General features: G+C 45.3%; 1 protein-coding gene across 5 annotated transcripts in view; it reads right to left on the bottom strand.

The window, feature by feature from the left end:
* The window catches only part of tdrd1 (tudor domain containing 1), a 76,674-nt gene that overhangs the window by 25,600 nt on the left and 32,991 nt on the right, over positions 1–18,083 (bottom strand). For all 5 annotated transcript variants that reach the window (XM_024006561.2, XM_070448135.1, XM_024006562.2 and 2 more), the window contains exons 13-19: positions 17,491–17,598; positions 17,120–17,290; positions 16,549–16,812; positions 8,736–8,870; positions 5,036–5,143; positions 4,683–4,853; positions 6–422 (exon numbers count right to left, since the gene is read on the bottom strand). In XM_024006561.2, the coding sequence (XP_023862329.1) occupies positions 6–422; positions 4,683–4,853; positions 5,036–5,143; positions 8,736–8,870; positions 16,549–16,812; positions 17,120–17,290; positions 17,491–17,598 (1,374 nt within the window). The remainder of the gene's footprint in view (positions 1–5; positions 423–4,682; positions 4,854–5,035; positions 5,144–8,735; positions 8,871–16,548; positions 16,813–17,119; positions 17,291–17,490; positions 17,599–18,083) is intronic.

Here is an 18,083-nt window from a genome sequence, read left to right as displayed (position 1 = left end):
CTCACCAGATGCAGTTCCATCGGACCCAAATGGGATGGACACTTTTGCCGGCTGCCGAGCACTAGCCTTGCTCTGATTGTTTTTCTTGACCTGCTTCTCAGTGGGCGGCTCATTTTCATTGGTGGCTGCGGGTTTGGGTGGTCCCACACTAGTGGTGGTGTCTCTCTGAATGGCAGGCTTCTGCTGGGGGATTTTAGGGACAGTGGGATCGGATTTAGCATGGGCCTGGCTCTGTCCAGGGGCTTTGGCCAGCTGTTCTGAGAGCAGTGTGGTGGCCACGTTTTGACCACTGCTGTCCAGTTCAAGTCCGTAGCCTCGCTCTGTGATGAAGAGGACACGTGCATGGAGCTGCTGGCCCACACACAGGGCCTGGAAGCGGCCTATAGACTCAGCACTCCACTGGGGGCTCAGAGGCTCAACACCTACAGGGATTGGGGGAAGACTATTTTATAGTCATGACTTGCTATGTTTTCCCACATTGACATTTGCAACAGTTTCTCACCATATTCGTATGAGCAGGTTTTGAAAACAATTACAATTTTAGGAATGAGGATATCATGAACAAAATCCTGCAAATATACAAACACGTACATACAATCTTTTCTTTGTGCAAGACCGGGTTTAAATATTTCTGTATTTACTTAACTGTATTAACTTTTTTTTTACTGCTCTAGATATTATTATTGCTTGGATAACTTTAATACCTTACACGGTCCGCACTGCGCAGAACAGTAATAATTATCACTTTAGTATCACCGTGAACCATTGTAATGTTTGTTATTGTCAATTAAGTCAGTAAGGTATGGGTTGCCAACTGGAGATTTGACATGAAAATAAAATGTAATTCATTCACACACACAGTAATGGTTAACGGTTAATGTAATAACACCAGTTAATGTTAGAACTTACCGGATAACGTAATAAAACACGAAGAGATAATGTAATAACCTTTCACTTTACATTATAAGTTATGCTACTACACAGTGGTTTTTTACGTTATCATGGGAGTAACAACTTGATGAATAACGTATCATCTTTAACTGATCATGTAGCTAATAACATTTTACATTTACATTTAAGTCATTTAGCAGACGCTCTTATCCAGAGCGACTTACAAATTGGTGCATTCACCTTAATGATATCCAGTGGAACAACCCACTTTACAATAGTGCATCTAACTCTTTTAAGGGGGGGGGGGGGGGGGGGTTAGAAGGATTACTTATCCTATCCTAGGTATTCCTTAAAGAGGTGGGTTTCAGGTGCCTGGAAGTGGTGATCTCGCTGACCTGGCGTCGTGAGGGAGTTTGTTCCACCATTGGGGTGCCAGAGCAGCGAACAGTTTTGACTGGGCTGAGCGGGAACTGTACTTCCTCAGAGGTAGGGAGGCGAGCAGGCCAGAGGTGGATGAACCGCAGTGCCCTGTTTGGGTGTAGGGCCTGATCAGAGCTGAAGGTACGGAGGTGCCGTTCCCTCACAGCTCCGTAGGCAAGCACCATGGTCTTGTAGCGGATGCGAGCTTCAACTGGAAGCCAGTGGAGAGAGCGGAGGAGCGGGGTGACGTGAGAGAACTTGGGAAAGTTGAACACCAGACGGGTGCGGCGTTCTGGATGAGTTGTAGAGTTATAGACAGGCAGGGAGCCAGCCAACAGGAGTTGCAGTAATCCAGACGGGAGATGACAAGTGCCTGGATTAGGACCTGCGCCGCTTCCTGCGTGAGGCAGGTGTACTCTGCGAATGTTGTAGAGCATGAACCTACAGGAACGGGTCACCGCCTTGATGTTAGTTGAGAAGACAGGGTGTTGTCCAGGATCACGCCAAGGTTCTTAGCACTCTGGGAGGAGGACACAATGGAGTTGTCAACCGTGATGGCGAGATCATGGAACGGGCAGTCCTTCCCGGGAGGAAGAGCAGCTCCGTCTTGCCGAGGTTCAGTTGAGGTGGTGATCCGTCATCCACACTGATATGTCTGCAGACATGCAGAGATGCGATTCACCACCTGGTTATCAGAGGGGGGAAAGGAGAAGATTAATTGTGTGTCGTCTGCATAGCAATGATAGGAGAGACCATGTGAGGATATGACAGAGCCAAGTGACTTGGTGTATAGCGAGAATAGGAGAGGCAGAACGAGATGGGGGACACCAGTGGTGAGAGAGTGGTGAGACAGATTCTCGCACGCACCTGGTAGGAGCGACCTGTCGGTAGGACGCAATCCAAGCGTGGACCTTGCCGGAGATGCCCAGCTCGGAGAGGGTGGAGAGGAGGATCTGATGGTTCACAGTATCAAAGGCAGCCGATAGGTCTAGAAGGATGAGAGCAGAGGAGAGAGAGTTAGCTTTAGCAGTGCGGAGCGCCTCCGTGACACAGAGAAGAGCAGTCTCAGTTGAATGACTAGTCTTAAACCTGACTGATTTGGATCAAGAAGGTCATTCTGAGAGAGATAGCAGGAGAGCTGGCCAAGGACGGCACTTCAAGTTTTGGAGAGAAAAGAAAGAAGGGATACTGGTCTGTAGTTATTGACATCGAGGGATCGAGTGTAGGTTTTTTCAGAAGGGGTGCAACTTCGCTCTCTTGAAGACGGAAGGGACGTAGCCAGCGGTCAAGGATGAGTTGATGAGCGAGGTGAGGTAAGGGAGAAGTCTCCGGAAATGGTCTGGAGAAGAGAGGAGGGGATAGGGTCAACGCGGGCAGGTTGTTGGGCGGCCGGCCGTCACAAGACGCGAGATTTCATCTGGAAGAGAGGGGAGAAAGAGGTCAAAGCACAGGGTAGGCAGTGTGAGCAGACAGCGGTGTCGTTTGACTTAGCAAACGAGGATCGGATGTCGTCGACCTTCTTTCAAAATGGTTGACGAAGTCATCCGCAGAGAGGGAGGAGGGGGAGGAGGGGGAGGAGGATTCAGGAGGGAGGAGAAGGTGGCAAAGAGCTTCCTAGGGTTAGAGGCAGTTGCTTGGATTTAGAGTGGTAGAAGTGGCTTTAGCAGCAGAGACAGAAGAGGAGAATGTAGAGAGGAGGGAGTGAAAGGATGCCAGGTCGCAGGGAGGCGAGTTTCCTCCATTTCCGCTCGGCTGCCCGGAGCCCTGTTCTGTGAGTTCGCAATGAGTCGTCGAGCCACGGAGCAGGAGGGGAGGACCGAGCCGCCTGGAGGATAGGGGACATAGAGAGTCAAAGGATGCAGAAGAGGGAAGAGGAGGGTTGAGGAGGCAGAAAAAGATAGAGATTGGAGAAGGTTTGAGCAGAGGGAAGAGATGATAGGATGGAAGAGGAGAGAGTAGCGGGGAGAGAAGAGCGAAGGTTGGGACGGCGCGATACCATCCGAGTAGGGGCAGTGTGGGAAGTGTTGGATGAGAGCGAGAGGGAAAAGGATACAAGGTAGTGGTCGGAGACTTGGAGGGAGTTGCAATGAGATTAGTGGAAAGACAGCATCTAGTAAAGATGAGGTCAGCGTATCTCGCCCTGCTTGGTCGAGTAGGCGGGGGAAAGGTTGAGAGGGTGAGGTCAAAAGAGGAGAGGAGTGGAAAGAAGGAGGCAGAGAGGAATGAGTCAAAGGTAGACGTGGGGAGGTTAAAGTCACCCAGAACTGTGAGAGGTGAGCCATCCTCAGGAAAGGAACTTATCAGGGCGTCAAGCTCATTGATGAACTCTCCAAGGGAACCTGGAGGGCGATAAATGCAAAAGCAATGTTTATGTATTACTCAGTTTGTGCCAAATCGCATCTGCTCTATGTGGGGGTTGTAACCAATAGGGTCCATCTGCGATGTCATCTCTCTGAGCAGTCAAACCTGTGTCTCTTGTTACCTTGCTATGGGGCGGCACGTAGCCTTGAGGTTAGAGGGGCAGGCCTTTGAATCCTGGGTCTCATGGGAAAAATCTGGTGGATGTGAAACGGCAACTGGAGGGTTGCTGGTATCTAATTCTAGATATAATCTCCTGCCGTTGTGCCCTTGAGCAAGGCACAAGCACAAAATGGTTTCAAGAAGTAATCTTTATCTCAGGGGACTGTAAAACAAGGATCCTCAACACACAGGTGAGGTTCACCAAACCTTTTGACCACCCCCTCCTAGCGGACACCCATCCGGTTACTCATCATCATACACAGCCTGTTGTGTGTATGGCGTGTCAGGGTTTGGGTACTGTGACATTTACATTTACATTTAAGTCATTTAGCAGACGCTCTTATCCAGAGCGACTTACAAATTGGTGCATTCACCTTATGATATCCAGTGGAACAACCACTTTACAATAGTATGGCATAGTATTGACATCAAAAAGAAAAGTTCCAGTTGTACAATGGCCAAGTAAAGAAGTGTTATATTGGTATTTTGAAAATCTCTTTCAACTAGACCGGTTTCAGTGTGCGCTTGTCAGTTTCTATTTATGAGTATTCAGTTACTTTTGTGTGTGTGTGTGTGTGTGTGTGTGTGTATGACTGTGCACATTTCAATGTGTGCTTGCGAGTGTGTTTATATAGAAGTATTCCGGTATGATGTGCATGAGCTTGTGTTTGTAACTAGCAGTATATGCATCAAATTGAAGGAAGCAATACATAAAAACATTCCTCAAAAAAGTTGTTACTCACCTGATAACATTACAACCACCGAATAATGTAATAACTTATTACATAAAAAACCTGTAAAGTTTGACAATGTAGAAAAGTTACTACTTTAACCGTCACACACACACACACCTGCTAGCCAGCAGCGGATAGCCAGGAAGTGGTGTTTGAGGAGCTCGGGTGTGATCGCTCTGAGGTGGGCTGGTTCTACATCACTGGTGTTGCCATAGTCCACAAAATACACCCGGGCTTTACTGCCAGCCCACACACCCTGCACCATACCACGGTACCATGCCCCATCACCTGTGGAGGGAGAGCACACACACCAGTATTAACCATAATATACAGTTTCCGACTACATTCACTGCACCAGTGGGAGTAAGAGAGAGGGCCTTTGAGTACTTGGTGATATTTTTACTACCCCATATAGTATGATAGATATTCAGTTAGAGTGGCGTTTGATAAATCTCGTTGTTTGTTCTTACCAGAGAACAGGGCGCAGCAGGGCTCACCCACACTAGGACTGAAAGGGGTGATGTCTGCCTCACAGTGCCGCTTCAGCTCAGCCCTCAGCTCCGCTAGAACCTGCAGGTCTTACAACACAAACAGATATCGCTGATGAAGCAATGTCAATTACAGTGAAAACAGGGAATGTAACACATAAAAACGATGAATATAACACATGTTATATTTAACCGTTTCTGACATTCAACAATTTCAAAGACTTTACTGAGTTTTCATATAGGGAAATCAGTAAATTGAAATAAATTCAGTAGGCCCTAATCCATGGATTTCACGACTGGAAATACAGATTTGTATCTGTTGGTTACATAACAAAAAAAAAAAGTAGGGGCGTAGATCAGAAAACCAGTCAGTATCTGGTGTGACCACCAGACACGGCTCATGCAGTGCTGTTGATTGTGGCCTGTGGTCCCACTCCTCTTCAATGGCTGTGCAAAGTTTCTGGATATTGCCAAGAACTCGAACAAGCGGTCGTACACGTCTATCAAGAGCATCCCAACATGCTCAATGGGTGACGTGTGGTGAGTATTGCAGGCCATGGAAGAACTGGGAAATTGTGTACAAATCCTTGCGACATGGGATCGTGCATTATCATGCTGAAACATGAGGTGATGGCAGCAGACGAATGGCACGACAATGTGCCTCGTCATGGCATCTCTGTGCATTCAAATTGCCATCGATAAAATGCAATTGTATTCGTTGTCCGTAGCTTATGCCTGCCCATACCATAACATCACCGAAACCATGGGCACTCTACTCACAATGTTGAAATCAGCAAACCGCTCGCCCACACAAAGCCATACAGTGTCTGCCATCTGCCCGGTATAGTTGAAACCGTGATACCTCCGTGAAGAGCACACTTCTCCACCGTACCAGTAGTCATCGAAGGTGAGCATTTCCCACTAAAGTCAGTTACGACGCCAAACTGAAGTCGAGTCAAGACCCTGGTGAGGACGACAAGCAAGCAGATGAGCTTCCCTGAGACGGTTTCTGACAGTTTGCACAGAAATTCTTCAGTTGTGCAAATCCAGAGTTTAATCTGCTGTCCTGGTGGCTGGTCTCAGACTATAGCGCAGATGAAGCCAGTCCAGGTCCTACACATCCGGCGTGGTTACACATGGTCTGCGGTTGTGAGGCCGGTTGGACGTACTGCCAAATTCTCTAAAATGACATTGGAGGCAGCTTATGGTAGAGAAATTAACATTCAATTATCTGGCAACAGCTCTGGTGGACATTCCTGCAGTCAGCATGCCAATTGCATGCGCCCTCAAAAGTTGAGACATCTTTGGCATTGTGTAAACTGCACATTTTAGAGGGTGGCCTTATTGTCCACAGCACAAGGTGCACCTGTGTAATGAATGATCACCTGTCAGGTGGATGGATTATCTTGGCAAAGAAGAAATGCTCACTAACAGGGATGTAAACAAATTTGTGCACAAAATTTGAGAGAAATAAGCTTTTTGTACGTATAGAACATGTCAGGGATCTTTTACTTCAGCTCATGAAAAGCTTGTGACCAACACTTCACATCTTGCTTTTATAATTATGTTCAGTGTACATTGCAATTGTATGTAGTGGTATAGAAGCAAAGTTTTAACTCAACATATCATCACTTAAGAAACAATATGTCAATGGAAATGCATTCTGAGGTGAGGCTCCCACAGCCGTCAGAAAGTCCAGGACCTAGTTGCACAGTGCGGGGTCTCGAGCTTAATGGTGAGCTTGGAGGGCACTATGCTGTTAAATGCTGAGCTGTAGTCAATGAACAGCATTCTTCCATAGGTATTACTCGTCCAGATGGGATAGGGCAGTGTGCAATGTGATGGCGATTGCATCATCTGTGGACCTATTGGGGCGGTAAGCAAATTGAAGTGGGTCTAGGGTGTCAGGTAGGGTGGAGGTGATATGATCCTTGACTAGTCTCTCAAAGCACTTCATGATGACAGAAGTGAATCTTATGGGGCGATAGTCATTTAGTTCAGTTACCTTTGCTTTCTTGGGAACAGGAACAATGGTGGCCATCTTGAAGCATGTGGGCACAGCAGACTGGGATAGGGATTGATTGAATATGTCCGTAAACACACCAGCCAGCTGATCTGCGCATGCTCTGAGAACGTGGCTAAGGATGCCATCTGGGCCGGAAGCCTTGCGAGGTTTAACACGTTTAAACGTTTTACTCACGTTGGCCAGGGAGAAGGAGAGCCCACAGGCTTTGGTAGCGGGCCGTGTCAGTGGCACTGTATTGTCCTCAAAGTGAGCAAAGAAGTTGGTTAATTTGTCTGGGAGCATGACGTCGATGTCCGTTTACGGGGCTGGTTTTCATTCTGTAATCCGTGATTGACTGTAGACCCTGCCACATACGTCTCGTTTTTGAGCTGTTGAATTGCGACTCTACTTTGTCTCTATACTGACGCTTTGCTCTTTTGATTGCCTTGGAGGAAATAGCTACACTGTATTTGGTCATGTTTCCAGTCGCCTTGTCATGATCAAAAGAGGTGATTCGCGCAATGCTGCCATCAATCCACAGTTTCTGGTTAGGGAAGGTTTAATAGTCACAGTGGCTAAAACTTCACCGATGCACTTGCTAATAAACTCGTTCACAGAGAAAGCGTATACATCAATGTTATTGTCTGAGGCTACCCGGAACATACAGTTGAAGTCGGAAGTTTACATGCACTTAGGTTGGAGTCAATAAAACTCGTTTTTCAGCCATTCCACAAATTATTCTTAACAAACTATAGTTTTGGCAAGTCGGTTAGGACATCTACTTTGTGCATGACACAAGTAATATTTCCAACAATTGTTTACAGGCAGATTATTTCACTGTATCACAATTCCAGTGGGTCAGAAGTTTACATACACTAAGTTGACTGTGCCTTTAAACAGCTTGGAAAACTCCAGAAAATGATGTCATGGCTTTAGAAGCTTCTGGTTGGCTAATTGACATCATTTGAGTCAATTGGAGGTGTACCTGTGGATGTATTTCAAGGCCTACCTTCAAACTCAGTGCCTCTTTGCTTGACATCATGGTAAAATGTGATGAAAGAAATAAAAGCTGAAATAAATCATTCTCTCTACTATTATTCTGACATTTCACAATCTTAAAATGAAGTAGTGATCCTAACTGAACTAAGACAGGGTATTTTTACTAGGATTAAATGTCACGAATTGTGAAAAATTGAGTTTAAATATATTTGGCTAAGGTGTATGTAAACTTCCGACTTCAACTGTATACCAGTCTACGTGATCGAAGCAATCTTGAAGTGTGGAATCCGATTGATCAGACCAGCGTTGGATAGACCTGTGCATGGGCGTTTCTGGTTTTAGTTTCTGTCTATAAACTGGGAGCAACAAAATGGAGTCATGGTCAGATTTGCCGAAGGGAGGCCTTTGTATGCATTGTGGAAGTTAGAGTAGTAATGGTCCAGAATGCTATCAGCCCGTGTCGCGCATTCAATATGCTGATATAATTTAGGAAGCCTTGTTCTCAGATTAGCTTTGTTAAAATCCCCAGTCACAATACATGCAGCCTCAGCATGTATGGTTTCCGTCTTACATAGCTAGCACTGCCTTAGACCACTGCGCCACTCGGGAGACCTAGGCTCCCTTATTCTAATCTAGTAAAATCTCACTCCTACTGTGAGATGTTTAGAATGCCTGTACCTTCTTGGTTATATTTGTAGCAGTAGAACTCTCCAGGATTCTCCATCACACTGACCACCAGTGCCACCATCTGGCCCTCAGTAGGAAGCTCAGCACATGTCCACTGTAGCTTCTCTGCCACAGCAGGCTTGGCCACTGCGGGACAAAGAAATGGAATAGCAAGGGTGAGATACTCCCATACAACTAAAAGGCCCCTTTTTTTGAGAAGAACAGTATACAAATGCAAGATATCACCGTCATCATTGTGGACACGCTTCAAAACTAGCAAAGTTCCCCTAGCTTCGATCAATGGCCTTTTCAACAACATATCCTTCATGCCAAACTATTGACACACTATGCAATCTATAGCCTGTCTAACCAACCGGTTTGTTGTAGCAAAGCGTATCACATTCTTGTTTCATACACAATGTGCAGGGACATGCAGCAGGTATCAGTTAGTTGCTTTCTCAAATGGGAGCCATACATTCATCAGAATTTCACTCAGCTTAACCTGGCTGATAGCAACAGTATCTAAGGGGAACTGGAAGGGTCCCTTCTTAGAACAGGCAACTTTAAAGAATCTCTACGAGTACCTCTTCAGCGAGGCGGCAAAGCCCATGGCTCCCACAACAACGCGTGTGCAGTTCCCACACATGTGGGAACAAACATGTAAATGCACCTTTTTTAGCCCAATAATGACGTCGGCAAAAGACTGCAGTTAAGAACGTTGGGCCAGTAACTGAAAGGTCGCTAGGTCCAATCCCCGAGCCGAATAGGTAAAAAATCTGCCAATGTGTTCTTGAGCAAGGCATTTAACCCTAATTACTCGTGTAAATCGCTCTGGATAAAAGCGTCTGCTAAATGAATAATCAAATGTAAATGTAGAAATGGTAGGCTATAGACTTATGGGCACAACGAGAAATATATACACGTTTCAACATACAATCAGGGTTGTCCTTAGGTGATGCTGATGTAGACCTAAGATCAAGTTGGAGCGTTTAGCATTTTTGAAACACCCGTTACTGCCATTTCCTGAAACCTAGATCTTGGGATGGGCAGTATATCGTATTTTACTATATACCGGTGTTGATCTACACACTAGTGTGGATTTTTATTGTACCTTCTATAACGATAAGTGTGCTTGCTTTAGCACTCTTGAGTATTATCAGGCTGAAAGCACAACTTTAGAAAGTGTTCATATTATTGGGGGATCAGCAGCGAAGCCAGTGAAACCCAATTGTATTAGTTGGCAAATACTTTTTCTAGTTCCGCCAATTTGATTAATAAAATGCTAATTCCCTTAAGACCTAGGAGGATGCAAATGTGCATGATTGTATAAAAGGCCATGGGTCACACACTCTCATGTAATGCCATTTGGCCAAAAGGTGGCGTTATAACGCTAAACAAGCTGTGTGACCTAGAAACATGAAATTCTGTACATAAACATGGCCAAACGGCTCAGTCGCGAAGTGGTAGGCCACATACAGTGCCTTGCAAAATAATTAATCCTAGGATGTTTGCTTGTTTTCATTGCTTTACTGCGAAGCTTAGCAGAAGTAGACATTCTAATGTTATTTATGTTAGTGCCTAGTGAGCTGCACAGTAGACTCCTACTTGGGCACACCACCTCTGTTTTTGCACCAGGAACCTCCCAAAATCACGGATGGCGAGACGGAGGAAGAAATCCTCCCACTCCCACGCTTCACAGGATGTTGCAGGCCTCAGACAGATGGAGATACCCCGCTCGATCAAGAGCAGGGACAAAAGGTTGCCGACATCGACTTCAAAATCGTGGAGGAAGGACCGCAGATACCCCCCAGCGACTAAGGTGCAGGAAGATCAGCCTCCAGGGCGGTGAAACTATTAGTTGTTTGTATCCGCTCCGGGCCTCTCATTGGGAGTGTAGACTGGTTTGCGGTAGGCCGCTGTTATCGGCTTCCACGGCTCGTGACATGCGACCATTGTGATTGCCGTGCTCTTTCGACTACGCTATCAGATGGGATAGGAGAGGCAGGAGATGGCTCCCCTGGCGAACGAGCTGCGGGAAACACCGGCCAGACGACACACAACAGCGATGCATCCAACATGTGAACACGGTCCAGCCACCGGCTTAGAAAAGGTAAACATTCCACTCTGCGTTTCCCCCAGTTTCTTACGTCGGCTGTCGACCTGTGTGATCCAGGAAGCCACCTCATGCCTATAATCCTTGGCAAGCAAACAATTGCCACATTGGAACTATGAGTGATCCAATTTGTCCCGAAACAAAGCATAGTACATACAACTCCTACAGCGCTGGAACCGTTCATTTACCTCTACATACAAAGGAGGGCAACATTGGAAAACTCATCTGGGACTAACTTTGTTAGCTTCATGGCTAATGTTAGAGGTTTAGCGTCTCTTTAAAGCAGTCTTTAACCCGTCAGTTAAGCAGGATTCCGGCGGCCCTACCTGTTAAAAACAAACTAAAACCTGGTTGTTTTAGTTAAAATTACAAACCGAGTGGTTCCTGTTTAGTGTTCAGCTGCGCACTCTGATGATGTCAGAGACCCGCTGTTGGGAAGCATAGGAGTCAACATGGACAAGAAATTGAGCTCAGGTGCATCCTGTTTCCTTGAAATGTAAAAAAAGAAAGAATTTGGAGTCCACCTATGGTAAAGATCGAGGGGAAGATAAACAGAGCAAAGTACAAAGAGATCCTTCATGAAAACCTGCTCCAGAACGCTCAGGACATCAGACTGGGGTGAAGGTTCACCTTCCAACAGGACAAAGACCCAAAGCACACAGCCAAGACAACGCAGGAGTGGCTTCGGGACAAGTCTTTGAATGTCCTTGAGTGGCCCAGCCATAGCCCTGACTTGAAACGAACATCTCTGGAGAGACCTGAAAAAAGCTGTGCAGCGACACTCCTCATCCAACCTGACAGAGCTTGAGAGGATCTGCAGAGAAGAATGGGAGAAACAAGGTTAATCGTCTGAATACTTATGTAAATGTGGGGAAGAACGGCGCTGGATGGGTGGCTGCCTTTTTACGGGCTCCTAACACAACGTGCTATTTTGTTTGTTTTTTGCATTTTTAAAACTTATTTTGTACATGATGTTGCTGCTACCGTCTATTATGGCCGAAAAGAGCTTCTGGACTCACCTTGAACTGGACAAAGATGTTTTCTTTAATGAGTCCGACGCGAAGGATATAGCACTTTCTCAAGACAAGGCCCAAATCCCTGTCATTCGCGAGAAGTAAAGAAGGAGAAAACGGGGGCGTAGGTCGGGGTGCTTCGTGAGAATTCGGAGGCGAGTGTGTAAACTACCATCAGTACTTTTGGCCAACGTGCAATCATAGGAAAATAAAAAACTTGACTATCCTATCAAAGGGACATTTAAAACTGTAATATCTTACGTTTCACAGAGTCGTGGTTGAACGAAGACGCAGATAATATAGAGCTTGCTGGGTTTTCCGTGCATCGGCAGGACAGAGCAGCTACGTCTGTAAAGACAAGGGGTGTGGCTTGTGTCAATAACAGCTGGAGCGTGATGTCTAATATTAAAGAAGTATTTAATATGAGGTAGAGTAACTCATGATAAGCTGTAGACCACACTATCTACCAAGAAAGTTCTCATCTATGCTGACAATAAGACTGCACTCAATGAGCTGTATAAGGCCATACACAAACAAGAATATGCTCATCCAGAAGCTGCGCTCCTAGTGGCCGGGGACTTTAATGCAGGGTAAATTAAATCCGTTTTACCTCATTTCTACAAACATGTCACATCTGCAACCAGAGAGAGAGAAAATATACATAAATAAAAACTCTAGAGCACCTGTACTCCACACAGACACATATACAAAGCTATCCCTCGCCCCCTCCATTTGGCTAATCTGACCATAAATCTATCCTCCTGATTCCTGGTTACAAGCAAAAACTAAAGCAGGAGTTAAGAGTGAATCGCTCAATACGGAAGTAATCAGATGACGCGGATGCTACAGGACTGTTTTGCTAGCAGATTGGAATATGTCCCGGGATTCATCCAATGGCATTGAGGAGTATACCACCTCAGTCACCGGCTTCATCAATAAGTGCATCCTGGACTTCCTGATGGGCCACCCCCGGGTAGTAAGGGTAGGCAACAACATCTGCTATGCTGATACTCAACACTGGGGCCCCTCAGAGGTGCGTGCTTAGTCTCCTCCTGTACTCACTGTTCACCTATGACTGCGTGGTCAAGCACGACTCCAACACCATCATTAAGTTTGCTGATGACAACAGTGGTAGGCCTGATCACCGACAACGACGAGACGGCCTTTAGGGAGGAGGTCAGAGAACTGGCAGTGTGGTGCAAGGACAACAACCTTCCCCTCAATGTGAGCAAGACAAAGGAGCTGATCGTGAACTATAGGAAAAGGAGGGCCGAAAAGGCCCCCATTAACATCGACGGATCTGAAGTGGAGCGGGTCGAGAGTTAAGTTCCTTGGGATCCACATCACCAACAAACTATCATGGTCAAAACACACCAAGACAGTTGTGAAGAGGGCACGAAAATATATTTTCGTGGGAAAATATATTTTCATGGGTCCCCAGATCCTCAACAAGTTCTACAGCTGCACACTCAAGAGCATCTTGACCGGTTGCATCACCGTCTGGTATGGCAACTGCTCGGCATCTGACCGTAAGGCTCTACAGAGGGTAGTGCGTATGACCCAGTACATCACTGCGGACAAGCTTCCTGCCTTCCAGGACCTATATACCAAGCGGTGTCAAAGGAAGGTCCCAAAAAAATTGTCAAAGGCTCCAGTCACCCAAGTCATAGACTGTTCTCTCTGTTACCGCACGGCAAGCGGTACCGGAGCGTCAAGTCTAGGACCAAAATGCTCCTTAACAGCTTCTACCCCCAAGCCATAAGACTGCTGAACAATTAATCAAATGGCCACCAGGACTTTTTACATTGACACCCCCACCCCCCTTGTTTTTACACTGCTGCTACTCGCTGTTTATTATCTATGCAGTCACTTTACTCCTACCTACATGTACAAATTACCTCAACTAACCTGTACCCCCACACATTGACTCTGTAACGGTAACCCTTGTATATAGCCTCGTTATTGTTATTTTATTGTGCGTTACTTTTTATTTTATACTTAGTTTATTTTGGAAATATTTTCTTAACTCTATTTCTTGAACTGCATTCTTGGTTAAGGGCTTGTAAGTAAGGATTTCACCTGTTGTATTCGGCGCTAGTGACAAATACAATTTTATTTGAAATGTGATATTTCAGTTATTTTTTTATACATTTGCTAACATCTCTTAAAATCTGTTTTTGCTTTGTCATTATGGGGTATTGTGTGTCGATTGATGAGGAAAACAATTTAAAATAAGGCTGTAACTTAACCAAATGTGGAAAAAGTCTAGGGGTCTGAATACTTTCCAAATGCACTGTACGAGAGGCCTGTGTTTACCACAGTCCTTATTTTCAGCATTTATCCAAAACCCCTTAAAAAAAATACATATATTTCCCCATAGGCTTTGACCAATGAGCCATGGCGGAGTTAGGCTCTGTCACCATTTTAACTTTGTTATGCATTTAAATAGTTGAATGAGTGATAACACATTTAGGCGACGACTAAACCAGACATTGTTTTTCCATTGGGATTTGGTTGTGCTTTTAGATGGTTGAAAGCATAGTGATGACACATTGGAAATTCAACAAACTTATGGCTGTCTTTTTTTAGTGGGTTGTAATCTCATTGATCAACGTCGCAACCAAATATTACCCAATTGTCCATGTTGAAATTACATTGTGTGCCCAATGGGCCACTACTACCACTTTTAGGGGCCAATACAAAACATTTCCTCAATTCTAGACCTCAGCTGAATCTGGTAATGAATGTTGTGGCTGTTGAAGAAGTTGAGGGGACTAAATTACTTGGTGTTACCTTAGATTGTAAACTGTCATGGTCAAAACAAATAGATTCAATGGTTCTAAAGATGGGGAGAGAGGTCGGTCCGTAATAAAGAGATGCTTTGCTTTTTTGACACCACACTCCAAAGAGCAAGTCGTACAGGCTCTAGTTTTGTTTCATTTTGATTGTGGTCGAGTGCTGCAAGTAAAGCCCTAGTTAAGCTGCAGCTTGCCCAGAACAGAGCGGCATGTCTTGCTCTTCATTGTAATCAGAGGGCTAATATAAATACTATGCATGCCAGTCTCTCTTGGCTAAGAGTTGAGAGACTGACTGCATCAATTCTTCTTTCTATAAGAAACAATGTGTTGAAAATCCCAAATTGTTTGCATAGTCAACTTACACACAGCTCTGACACACACACTTATCCCACCAGACATGCCACCAGGGGTCTTTTCATAGTGATAATGGGATTTATTTGATCATGTGATTAGAATATTCCACCCTGAAACCATACGATTGTATGAAATTGATTAGAATCATGAGATTATTTGAATGGTGTGTGTGGTTTTAGTCAGTAGAATTATATATCAGGGTGTGTACGTTATGTCTATTATAGTATCTTAAAAACAGACTGTCTGAGCAAGATTCGGTGCCGACCTTGGCTGGGGCCAGAGTACTTCCCCGGGTCTCCCTATCTTGAGGGAGGATGGGGAGTATGTCTCGCGGATTCCCCTAATCTTTGTCGGCTGGGTAGCAGGACATTGTGTGCTAATGTTAGTGTGAATGTGTGTGCGTGAGAAGCCAGTATAAAATGAATGGTTTTGTACAACAGACCAGCGCTCTCGTAAATAAACTTTCTGACTATCGTAGCTGGGCCTCCGTCTGATTCATTTCAACCAGTTTCCTACAAATTCTGGGTTTCAGGCTGAGTAGTTAAATTGAATTGGGTTTATGGACATTGAGAACATAATTCTCGTAACATAGTCCCCAAATCCAGAACAAATTCAAGAAAACGTACAGTATTATATAAAGCCCTTATTGCATGAAACTTCCTTCCATTTCGCTCAAATAAACAGCAAACCTGGTTTCAAAAAACAGATAAAGCAACACCTCACAACGCCTCTCCCCTATCTGACCTAGACAGATTGTGTGTATGTATTAATAAGGAGGCTACGTGTGCCTTTTTTTAAATGTAGTTCTGTCCTTGAGCTGTTCTAGTCTATTAATGTTCTGTATTATGTCATGTTTCATGTGGAACTCAGGAAGACTAGATTTACATTTACATTTTAGTCATTTAGCAGACGCTCTTATCCAGAGCGACTTACAGTAGAGTGCATACATTTTTATTACATTTTTTACATACTGAGACAAGGATATCCCTACCGGCCAAACCCTCCCTACCGGCCAAACCCTCCCTAACCCGGACGACGCTATGCCAATTGTGCGTCGCCCCACGGATCTCCCGGTTGCGGCCGGCTGCGACAGAGCCTGGGCGCGAACCCAGAGACTCTGGTGGCGCAGCTAGCACTGCGATGCAGTGCCCTAGACCACTGCGCCACCCGGGAGACCAGATAAATCTTTCGTGACAGCTAATGGGGATCCTAATAAAATATCAAATTCACCATTGGGCGTTTGTACCCTGGGGCTAATGTGTCTCTTTCTCCTCACTAAATAAATGAGATCAATGGATGAATGGACAATCGAAGTTGATAATTGTACATGTGACTTCATGATTGAATTTCAATTAACTGAATGAAGAGGGAGAAATATATTGTTGCTAAATAAAGAAGGCTCAAGTATGAGGTTGCCCATGCATTTACCCCATTGAGTTAATCATTAGCTGCTAGAACACAAACTCTTAACATGATCGTGTTACTAGTTAGCACCATATTGATGACTTTAATGCTAAATGAGGTTGGCAGGTCTGACTTCTAGTTACCATGAGATGATTCTGTCCAGGCTACTTCAGCCTGCCCCTTCGTGGTGGGCTCTTCGTCCTGATGGTTGGAAGGCAAGGCATAACCTGTGGTGACCAGCATCTCAGCCACATTGCCCTGGGGGTCGCTGGCCTCGTCGATCATGGCCACCAGCGCCATACCCTCCCGCTCACCCAGGATCTCTACCCGCAGGAATCGGTTGCACACCATCCGCCTAAGCATCAGCACAGTCTCCTCTGACCAGGCCTCTGCTGTGGGACGCACTCCTATAGGGGGGAGGGGTGGGATTGTGTGCGTAACAGGCAATCATTTTTATTTTAATGTGATGAGTTTGTAAGTGATCAGGTTAACACCACCACTATCCCTAAAACAATTTAATGCACTAGAGATTCCTTTGAGTTTGAGATGAAAAGGAAGGAATCAAAAGGCATGAAATGGCAATACATTTCTTTATTGCTATAATTTTGTTATTGACACCTTGGACAAAAGGAATGACAGATGAATAGATGTCGCCAGAAAAGCAGAAATTCCAGATTAATCAATACATTGAATTGAACATGTAATAGGTCATACCTGCCAGGGCACAAGGGATGGCCTGCATTGGCAGGGCTAGGAGTTCAGAGCTGATGGAACACAGGCGACTCAGCTCCACCTCCTCTGAGTTGCCAAAGTCAATGTAGCCTACACACACCTTCTCTTCAGAGGAGTAGGCCAGCACTTTGGCCCTGTACCACTGGTTGTCCTCTGGGAAGGTACACACAGAGAGAGATCACTACCAACTGCGATGAGATCACTGGCTGGCAATGCTCCACAAATTTCCTCAACCAGGTCAAGATTAAGAGCAAAGGAGAGAGCTCATCATGTGTCCTTTTTCTGACCGTGTATGTGCCCTGAGTGAATGTGAGTACTCTAGCCTGACACAGAATTAGAGAGAGTGTCCTTACCATAGAATAGGGAGCAGCACACTGTGCCAGGGGCAGGTCTGAAGTTTTGGCTGGCTGGGGCCTGAGAGCAGTGGTCCCTCAGTTTCAGATGCAGCTCCTGGATCACACCTGTACAGACATACAACACTCAGCACCCATGATGCAAGAGACGGAATCACCTCCACAGGGTTACATTCAATTCACTAGGGCACATTAAAGCAAAACATTTTAAAAACAGTACCTCCTAGGGTTGCAAATAGGGACGCATGATATATCGGTGGACATATCGGAATCGGACGATAATAGATAAAAATGCCAAAATCGGTATCGGCACGATGTCTAGTTTAACGGCTGTATTAAAAACCGATGTCAAAGCTCCCGTGCATACCTATATGACGTAGGTACATGACGTAATGTGACGCTACAGACGCTACACGTCTGCTGTGTGGATCGAGAGGTCAAGAAGTCGAGCAGTCATTTGAAAGAGTAAGTCAACTTCAGCGAGACAACTCAAAGACGAAATCCATTAAAGCCAAGATAATGGGATTCATTGCCCTTGACAATCAACCGTTCTCTGTCGTGGGTGATGTTGGCTTTCGCCGACTGGTCGAGCA

This window comes from Salvelinus sp. IW2-2015, linkage group LG17 (assembly GCF_002910315.2).
Source record: "Salvelinus sp. IW2-2015 linkage group LG17, ASM291031v2, whole genome shotgun sequence".
NCBI lineage: Eukaryota > Metazoa > Chordata > Actinopteri > Salmoniformes > Salmonidae > Salvelinus > Salvelinus sp. IW2-2015.
The sequence above is the reverse complement of the archived record's forward strand: the minus strand, read 5'-3'. Positions and strand labels throughout refer to the sequence as shown.